The sequence below is a fragment of the Nelusetta ayraudi genome, unplaced genomic scaffold (assembly GCF_046127955.1).
Source record: "Nelusetta ayraudi isolate G7.1 ecotype Tasmania unplaced genomic scaffold, CSIRO-AGI_Nayr_v1 ptg000059l, whole genome shotgun sequence".
Lineage (NCBI taxonomy): Eukaryota > Metazoa > Chordata > Actinopteri > Tetraodontiformes > Monacanthidae > Nelusetta > Nelusetta ayraudi.
Window position 1 is genome coordinate 417,329 of NW_027466109.1, and position 9,568 is coordinate 426,896.

The 9,568-nt window shown below is 44.1% G+C and overlaps 2 protein-coding genes across 2 annotated transcripts; both read left to right on the plus strand.

The window, feature by feature from the left end:
* The first annotated feature begins 1,934 nt into the window (after positions 1 to 1,934).
* On the plus strand, positions 1,935 to 3,897 carry srd5a3 (steroid 5 alpha-reductase 3). The gene is made up of 5 exons (XM_076039147.1): positions 1,935 to 2,223; positions 2,578 to 2,729; positions 2,797 to 2,985; positions 3,074 to 3,199; positions 3,545 to 3,897. Exons 1-5 carry the CDS (start codon positions 2,015 to 2,017, stop codon positions 3,802 to 3,804), a joined length of 936 nt encoding a protein of 311 aa, XP_075895262.1. The 5' UTR covers positions 1,935 to 2,014; the 3' UTR covers positions 3,805 to 3,897.
* A 699-nt stretch (positions 3,898 to 4,596) lies between these two features.
* On the plus strand, positions 4,597 to 9,159 carry tmem165 (transmembrane protein 165). The gene is made up of 6 exons (XM_076039668.1): positions 4,597 to 4,974; positions 5,762 to 5,987; positions 6,068 to 6,243; positions 6,711 to 6,893; positions 7,278 to 7,383; positions 7,515 to 9,159. The coding sequence occupies exons 1-6, from the start codon at positions 4,816 to 4,818 to the stop codon at positions 7,589 to 7,591; spliced, it is 927 nt and encodes a 308-aa protein (XP_075895783.1). The 5' UTR covers positions 4,597 to 4,815; the 3' UTR covers positions 7,592 to 9,159.
* The last annotated feature ends 409 nt before the right edge of the window (positions 9,160 to 9,568 follow it).

The following is a 9,568-nucleotide window of genomic DNA, read 5'->3' on the forward strand; positions in this document are numbered from 1 at the left end:
GAAAGAAAGGCCATGGGTACACAAAGAGAGAGGGGGTGAGGGAGAGAGAGAGAGAGACAGAGAGAGAGAGAGAGAGAGAAACAAGGGGAGGTGGAGAAAGACACAAACAAGTGGTGAGATGGAGAGAAAGAGGGGGAGAGAAAAAGTAGAGAAATGCACAGTGAGAGAAGGGAATACAATTAAAGGGAGCAAGAGGGACAAAAATAGAGCAAGTTTTCTCAGCATTATTGTGATTCATGTAATTTGTAGACAACTGTATAAAGGTGGCCCGGACCTGGGACCTTTCTGTGTGGAGTTTGCATGTTCTCCCTGTGTCTGCGTGGGTTCTCTCCGGGTTCTCCGGCTTCCTCCCACAATCCAAAAACATGCATGTGAGGTCAATTGAACATTCTAAATTGTCCGGAGGTGTGCATGTGAGTGTGAATGGTTGTTTGTCTCTATGTGGCCCTGCGATGAACTGGCGACTTGTCCAGGGTGTCACCCTACCTTCGCCCTAAGACAGCTGGGATAGGCTCCAGCAGACCCCCGTGACCCCGAATAGGAATAAGCGGGTATAGAAGATGAATGAATGAATGAATGTATAAAGGTGAAGTGCGTGTGACATTTTAAGAGGAAGAGAAATGTGCGGCTAAAATTAAAACTTAACAACTTCTATTTCCTCAAGTTTCTTTAACGGGATGAAGACAAAGCTGAAAAGAAAACCAGCTGGAGCCGCACAGTTCATCCCCAGTGGAGCAGCCTCAGCCAGCCAATGCACTTTGCAGCCCGATGTGACACTTTGCAAACACCTTCCACGTGTTTCCAAAAATGCGGCTGCCACACCAGTCTGAAAGGATGGAGCCAAAACTAGACAGTGGGTGTTGTCACTGCCCTTTGTGACATCACAAGGGTTTTATTTCCAGTGTATGTGTTTGAGCACATACTTTGGTGTGGTGGAAAGAACTAAAGGATGGACTTTTCTTGTTTCTGGTGAATTTGCTGACTGTCTACATATGAATGTTATTGTCAGAAAACTTTGGAAAAGTGAATTAAGATGTACTGTGTCGAAGTTTCCTTTGGGAAACAGCACAGTGTCTTTGGTGCAGCTCTGGGGAAAAGAGTAGATCGGGTGGCAGCAATAGTTGGGGGGCCTAATGAGGGTCCTGCTCATGGGGCGGTAAACAAAAGGAGGACACTGAGGACAAGGGAGGGAGTGAGGGAAGCAGGAAACGGTTCGCACTTCCTCAGACAGGATACTGTGCTCCTCTAAGAGGCATCCTGAACTTTAATGCCTCAAAGACTTTTCACCAAAAAAAACACTTTGCTTGCCCTCAGTGTAATGCTGTACTGTAAACACAGACGGACCAGTGTGAAGACAACTCAGCGTAAAGTCGCTTATGAGTGAAGTGTCCAGGCCACTTGGTCAGTCAACACTGTCCCCAAGATCAAAGTGGTGCAGATGTTTAATGCTGTCACATGCTATTTGTACATTTCCACAAATTAGAATTAAAATACAAGATTTAACGCAGGCTAGACCGTCAAAAGAACATGTTCAATAGCTTTTCATTGAAATTGTGTTCTAATCTTGTGTCTATTATTTTTCAATCCCACTTAGGAATTGTAAAAACAAACTTCACCCTCAGGTTTATGTTTTAAATTAACGTAAAAAGCAAACACAATTGTAATGTGAAAATTTAAAAAAAAATCATTCCGTTAGAATATTTAAGTTGTATTAACCATGGTAAATGTAAAACATTTGCTGAAGCAGAAGGTAGACAGTTAAAGTGGGATTACGTTTCTTCTATTAGGTTTGCATAAAATGTCAATTAAGTTCTTTCCTGCCCACCCACAAGACAAAAATATGGCAAAGGACCAAATTTGTCACAAATTCTTCCATTGAAATGATTTAAATAAAACTCCTTCACGTCAAAATCTTTTCCACACCCGGAACTACTGTGCCCACGGACTTTTACCGTCGGTCCCTTCTCAACGTCGCACACAACATCAGCGTAGCGCACCAGCTGGACTCGGGAAAATGAACCCGAGTCCTGTCGATGCTCTCTGGACCTTTTTGGCTGTTTGTTTCCTCGCAGCCTTTTGTGTTCACAAAGTCTCGTCATACCTACCAATAAAATACAAAACATGTCGGCTGTCTGTGCTGTTTCAGGATCTTATTCGTTACGGGAAAACGAAAGAAAGCTACAAACGCGGCAGATGGCTGCGTGTATTTGACGTGCCAAAGAGGTAACTTTTCTGGTCTCGCAATTTGTTTATTCGTTTATTACAACCATGCATTTCTTTTATTGCTGTTTACTTCTAAGTTTTGAATGTAGAATGTGCTGTTACAAGACCAATCACCAGGGAGATTTTTATTGAATGATGTTTGGACATACTGCCTCAGATTTAAAGTGATCAACTCTGCTGTTTTTCCTTTTCTGTAGTGGTTTTTGTTTGATTGTTTTGTTTTGAAATAGGATTTACATTTGAATTTTGTTATAATGTTTCACTTCTCAGGATCTCAGGAATACTAGCTTCCATTAGACTAGCAACTAAACAATAATCTGTCAATCTGGGCTATTTTTCTGCCCTGTCTTTCAGGTGGTTTTGGCATTTCTATGCTGTATCCGTTAGCTGGAATACTCTTCTCCTTGTCTTCCACCTGAACTTCCGATTTCAGGGCCAGTCGTACCCCTCATGGCTGACTAGAATATTGGACACGTTGACCAGCGTACCAAGCCCTAGCAAAGAAGGTAGGCTGACCTCCTCCTTCACCAGGGCCAAACTGGTTATCATGTTTGATTCTCATGCTGTGTTCAGTCCCACAGCTGTCGACTCTGCTGCTGCTGCCGCTGATCTGCGTCCACTCTCTGAGGAGGCTGCGGGAGTGTCTGTGTGTTAGTGTCTTCTCCGACACCGGAGCCGTTCATCTGGTGCAGTACATGTTTGGTCTGGGGTACTACGTCCTGCTGGGTTTGACGGCGCTCTGCTCAGACCGTCAAGGACAAGGTTCAACTGGAGTCGTTTGTCACTCTCTGCACTGTGGATTGCTTGATTCTGTTTTATTGTTCTAACGTTGCTGCTGTTCTTTTACCAGGCAGTGGAACTCTCCTCTCACAGTTGGGCTGGTTCCACATAGCAGGTGGTGCACTTTTTATTGGTGCTTCACTGTTGCAGCATCAGTGCATAGTTCTGTTGGCCAGGCTTCGGGTCAGCAAGTCAGGTGAGCTTTGTGCATCAAGGAGCCCATGTAGAGCAATAGATTTTAGTTCAGGTCAAGTGAACATAATTGGCTTACTTGGAAGTGCAAGTTTGTTTGCGAAGCTTTTATTGACCAAAAATAACAGCTAAACATTTACAGGATAATTCACTGTACTGCACTGTTGTGAGGCAGAGATTGTGTCTGTGAATAACAGCTGTTCACGCTGCCCTCAAAACTATCCTCTACAAGCCCCTCAGCAAGATAACCTGCTTTCCACTAGATGGCGCAGTGAAAAAAAATCAAGATCAGTTGTGGACGATGCAGGCTCCTGATGCTTCCTGTTACTGTTTGTCTCTTGTCCTCCAGGAGCAGTGGAGACTCTGGCCCACCGGATGCCAGTGGGAGGCTGGTTCGAGCTCGTGTCCTGTCCGCACTACTTTGCCGAGCTGCTGATCTACGTCTCCTTTAGTTTGCTGCTCGGAGGCCAGTCCCTCACCTGGTGGCTCCTTGCCCTTTATGTTCTCACGAACCAGGCACTGGCGGCGCAGCTCTGTCATGAACTTTATGTGATCAAGTACAGGCCTTACCCGAAACACAGAAAAGCATTTATACCCTTCGTGCTATAATAAGATCTTTGTGATGCCCTTCACCTGACCACAAAGAAAGACAGTACAATTTAAATGTGGTTGTGAATCTGTCAGACCAAAACTCTCCTTTCTCTCCAACACTGAATTCTCTTGGTGTTACAAAGTCAAACTCCCCCCCCTTAAATTGCATAAGCAGTGTTAATTTTAGGGTTGAAAGGGTTTTTAACGTATTATTTTAAGCTGTGTAAACATTCTAAGCTTTGTACAGTTAAAGGTCCCAATGTAAATGTGTAAATCTAAGTGTATTTTATTTTTTGTACAAAAAGTTCTGTTATACAAAAAAAAAAGCCCTGAAATAACATCCACCTGTTCCTGCTTTTTAATAATGCTCACCTCACTATGTCTGTCAGTCTATGTCTGTCTGAATACATTGAATATCAGTTACTAAAGGTATCGCGTTGGATGCGGTCGTTAAAATAAAAGCTTGATGATATTTAAAGTGAAATGGCCGGACGCAAAAAAATAAATGCGACAAGAACACCTAAAAATAATTTAAATAAATAAAAAAAAAAATCGTGACAGTCTAAAACATCACTTTAAAGTTTATTATTTTGTAATTCTCTTGTTAAGTATTTATTCATTTTACTTCGTTTTAATTAAGAGGCTATTTCGTTTTTAAACTGTTGTTACGTTTCAGAACAATAAATTCATTCTGGCAAGCCAATTATCCAATCACTGCGCCGTCTTACATATACGTCACATAAAAGTGAGTTCACTTGTTTCATAGTCCAATCAACTTTCAAATCCCGCCTGAACCGGCGCGTCACAAAGACTCTGACTTCCGCTTCGCGTCGCGACCGCTCGGCCCGGTCGGTGTGTTCGTGACGTGTATCAGCCGAGCGTCCCTGGAATCGCTTTAGGATGCTAATATGAAGTTGTACAGCTCCGTTGCCGCTTACGTTAAGTGATTTTTTTGGGGGGGTAAAAATAACAGCTAGCAGCAGCGGAATTTGTTAAGGTTTATTTTTCGTTGTTGTTGTTAAAGCCAGAATGCCTCCAATGGTCCGCGGAGGAAATGGACGGTCTGACAGAAGTAGTGTGAGATGTGTGTTGTTTCCGCTCGCCGTCGTGTTTCTGTTGTCGCTCGGAGTTGCCGCCGTTCCAGAGGAACAACACAACGCAGCTGTTCCGGAGCAGCCCAAGCAGGAGGTAGTATCCTCAGTCAAATAGCCCCACATCGTTTTAATGAATGTACGCGACAGTGTTGAGCTGTAAACCAACTGGAAGCTCGCGTCCCGTTGCCTCCTAGCTCCTCCGAGCTAGCCCGCACTCGCTAGCAGCGGCGCCTCGTTCCGGGTGTAACGTGAGCTCCAGGAGTTCTCAGCTCGTCTTTCGAGCGAAACATAGCAAATATTCCGTGGAAACGAATGGTGACTGACACTTCTGCAACTAGAGGTCACGTTGACGCGCCACGGCTCGATTTGTGCATTTAATTTATGTGTTGTTGTTGTTGGTTTTTGAAACGAGTCATATCCCCATCCGAGTTCAGATCCGTTTTCCTCCCACGCACCTGATAGTTTCCCTTATAAAACGACACGACTACCCGAGAACAGTTTATTTAGCCTTCTATTTACGACCGCTTGCAAAAAAGAGGTTGGTAATGAGAATGGGAGACAAAACATCAAATCCTAACTGGTAGGTTTTGGCACAACCTCGTGTGAGGAAACCCTTTGTAACGTCACAATGGCCCGATTTCCGATATTGCATATTGACCGACAATTGGCGCTGTCACAGATTTAGAATAGGGTCGAATATTTTTTTGTCAATGTACAATGAAATTCTGTCCAACCGTGTCAGTTTACACGCATACAAAATAACAGTAGGTCAAAGGTGGTAAAATCAAAAATATATGTATTAAAAAACTATCACAACCAGCACAAGTGTGAGCAGCGCAGCTCTCCTCTGTAACTGGTGCTCGCTTGCTCTCCTCCCTCAGAAAGTTCCCACGGTGCGACCAGTGGGTCCAGTCGCTGCCCAAGATGCTGCCAGTCAAGGAAACCTGGGATTCATCCACGCCTTCGTGGCTTCAATCTCCGTCATCATCGTGTCCGAACTGGGCGACAAGACGTTTTTCATCGCCGCCATCATGGCCATGCGCTACAACCGCCTCACCGTGCTGGTAGGAGCTATGCTGGCCCTGGGACTCATGACCTGCCTCTCCGGTACGTGGGCGCGCACATGCTCGGCTCGTTCCTTCTCATGCAGGAACGACAGCAAATTGATTTTTGTGTGTCCTCCTCAGTGCTGTTTGGCTATGCCACAACCATCATCCCCAGAATCTACACATACTACGTGTCCACTGCTCTCTTTGCCATCTTTGGCATCCGCATGCTGCGAGAAGGCCTGAGGATGAGCCCCGATGAAGGCCAGGAGGAGTTGGAGGAGGTGCAGGCGGAGATCAAGAAGAAGGACGAAGAGGTACATCGAAGGTTTTTGTCCAGTAATAATAAGTTCATGTTAAACGTGGGAAACACTCGGATAGCGAGAGAGCACTGTGAATTATTTTGGTGCGTCACCCCCTAAATCTACATGTAGGATTTATGCCTTCAAATATACAAGGCAGAGGTCCAATATTATGCAAATGTGTTTTTACTAGTGCTTTCTTCTAACAGTAGGCAGAGTCTCTTTCTTGTTGGTGAACTCACCAGAAAATGAGAAAAAAAAATCTGTTGTCATAAATGACTATTCTCTTGGTTATTCCTATCTGGTATGCATGACTGCGTTGATGCACCTTGTCCTGAAATGCAATCGGAGGCTGATTTCACAGAGTGATTGTTGGCACGAAGAGTACAAGGAGGTGAAAAGTGGCATGTTTTGGTTTGTTGCTTAAGCGTTGAAACATTCAGCACTTTGCGAGCTGTGCTGATGGATCTTCGTCTTTGCAGCTCCAGCGATCCAAACAGGTGAACGGAGCTCCGGACGTGGAGGCTGGAACAGGGACGGCCGTCCCGCAGAAGAAGTGGCACAGCTTTGTCTCGCCCATCTTCATCCAAGCCTTCACCCTCACCTTCCTGGCAGAGTGGGGCGACCGCTCGCAGCTCACCACCATCATCTTGGCCGCGAGAGAGGTTGGTCGCTGTCTGCACAAGACCTTTAACCACCAAACGGAATCGACTGAGGCAAACATGAATAAACGTGAATGATCGTAGCAAGAACAGCAACTGGCGCATCGCTTTCTGGGGGAGGACAGAGCATTAAATGCTACTCAATATTGTTGAATTAAAATAATGAAAATGAGGTCCTTGCCGAGTAGCTTCTCCGTTCCCAACCAGGTGTCACTTTATTTTTCTGGGGATATTAGTCTGACTTTCACCCTCAGGTCGTGCAAGTGCTAAACTAATGACATCCCTTGAGACTTTAAGACCACAAACAAAGACATGATATTTGTCTTTGGGTGGTTTTCTTTGTTTGTGTGTCATAACAAAGTAGTTTTTCATCTCTAAAATTCCCAGGATCCGTTTGGAGTGGCGGTAGGTGGGACCCTGGGACACTGTCTGTGCACAGGACTGGCTGTGATCGGAGGGAGAATGATCGCCCAGAAGATATCGGTCAGAACAGGTGAGATTTTGACCTCCTTTTTTTTTAATCACGAAGAGACTGTCAATAAATTTGACCGAATATTCCACTGACGTTCACTCGGTTTACTTGCGTCGTAATTGAAATGTTGTTTCCCTGACTTGTTTCCATAGTAACAATCATCGGAGGGATTGTTTTCCTGGCGTTTGCCCTCTCCGCACTCTTCATCAAACCCGATGCTGGACTTTAATCGGACGAGAGACTTTCAGGTTCCCTCTCTGTACATAAGTGTAAAATTTAAGTTTGCTATTTAGAGCTGTAGTTTTGACTTTGTGTCCCTCAGAACGTTTGACATTGAGAGCTAAAGCCACGTCCTCGTCTCCTAGCCGGCATCTCCGCGGCTCAGTCTCACGCGGGTTGAGCACTCGCGCACCCACCACTCTGCTGGAGTTAAATAAGGTTCCGACGAGTCAAAACACTGAAGCCCCATAGGAGAGGCGAAGTCGCCTTATCGGTTACAATAAACCTTTTGTGAGAAGAAGAAGCCGTTGAGTGACACCAGCTGGTCGGAGACGGAAGTGGACATGACTGCGGCATCAGCGTTCTTATCTGTGTGAGAGGAAGATGACTGAAATGTTACTGATTGTTTTTGTTTTTTTTAAGGTGCTGCTTCCTACAAGCAGAAACACACACACACACACACACACATAGAGTACCTCCTTCCCTCCCAGCCGTCTATAAAACATTTGCCTTTGATTTAAGACGTTGAATGCTATTTTTTTCTTTTCTTCTTCTTCTTGCCCCCCCCCCCCCCCCCCTGTTTGACGTGAGCTCAGGTGCATTCAGGTGACTCAGTTGCCTTTTCCCTTCATGGACTGCACTTATTTTTTCCCAAGCAACCTCTGATTAGGGCCTAATTTTATGTGGTGTTTATAATTTCCTGTGTTGGGGGTCAAACAGATTGTTCAAACTAAATAAGGCCTTGTGAGAGGGTAAGATCAAATTAGCGTGATATGTAATAAAGCTCTAATGATACTCTGGGTTAAAGGTCCCATATTGTGCGAATTTTCATACCTTTGTTTTTTATCCTAAACTCCAGTGGAGCGGCTTTACCTCAGCAGGCGGAGCCAACAGCTAACAGCTGGCTGTGGGTGTTGAAACTAAAGCGGGAGAGACGTCGGTGATCTTTGTGACTTCACAAAAGGGCCTTGTTTTTCACTTTCTGAGAAATAGAGCAGAAAAAAAAGTTTGGGTTAGAGTTGACTGACTGGATAGAGACGCATATTATTGTGAGAAAACACTTGTAGGTGAATTCTGCACAATATGGGACCTTTTTAATGATCAGTTGTAAAAAGCAGTGAAGCACCAGATTACCCAGTTTAGAACTTTGACACCTTTGGGCCAGTTTTACTGTGACTGCTCCCAGCTACAGGTACTGTAATAACACAGGTACAGAAAAGATATAGAACGACTAAGCAGAGTATTAAAACCTACTGTGTCTATCGCCTCCAACTGCTGTTTAAACCCAGCAATGTAATACTTCAAGCCTATGTTTCCTCGACCTTTGTTTTTTTTTTTTAAAGCTATTTATTTAGGATCACTTTCTTTTTAAGTACATGAACCATAAAAATGCGGAGGGGTGGTGTCACAGTGAGCAAAGAAATTGAAATATTTTTGTAAGTCAACGTGCTATAAAGCTGCATAGTCAATATTTGACAGGCAACACAAGAATGTGAAATAAAAGGTAAGGGTTGTTTGTGTAAATGACTTTATATCTGTAGAGAAAACAAAGAACATTAATAAAATGGTTTCATGTGATCCTGATTTTTGAATTTGTAATTAGAATTTGTGCGGACCTCTTGAAAACGAGAGGGTGCATCTCAAGAGGCCGTCCGTTACAATAAATTTTCTTTCATTTTTGCACTGTGTTAATTTGCAATCAAGATTCTGGGAAACGTAATTTGGAGAGGAGTACTGGGTTACATGAGAAACATGTTGAAAGGTACATCTGACTGAAAACAACTGAGTTGTGTAATCCTGATTTAACCTGCCAGGAACTGATGAGTGTGCATTAGGTATGTTACTTTTTAATTTTCAAACTGCAGGCCAGTTGCACCATCAGGATTATTAGGGCAAAATCACTTGAGGAAGAGGAATGCATGACATTTTATGTATCTGCAGGTCGGAAGGAATCTCAATCAATGTATCAGTGAGGTCCGACAGAACA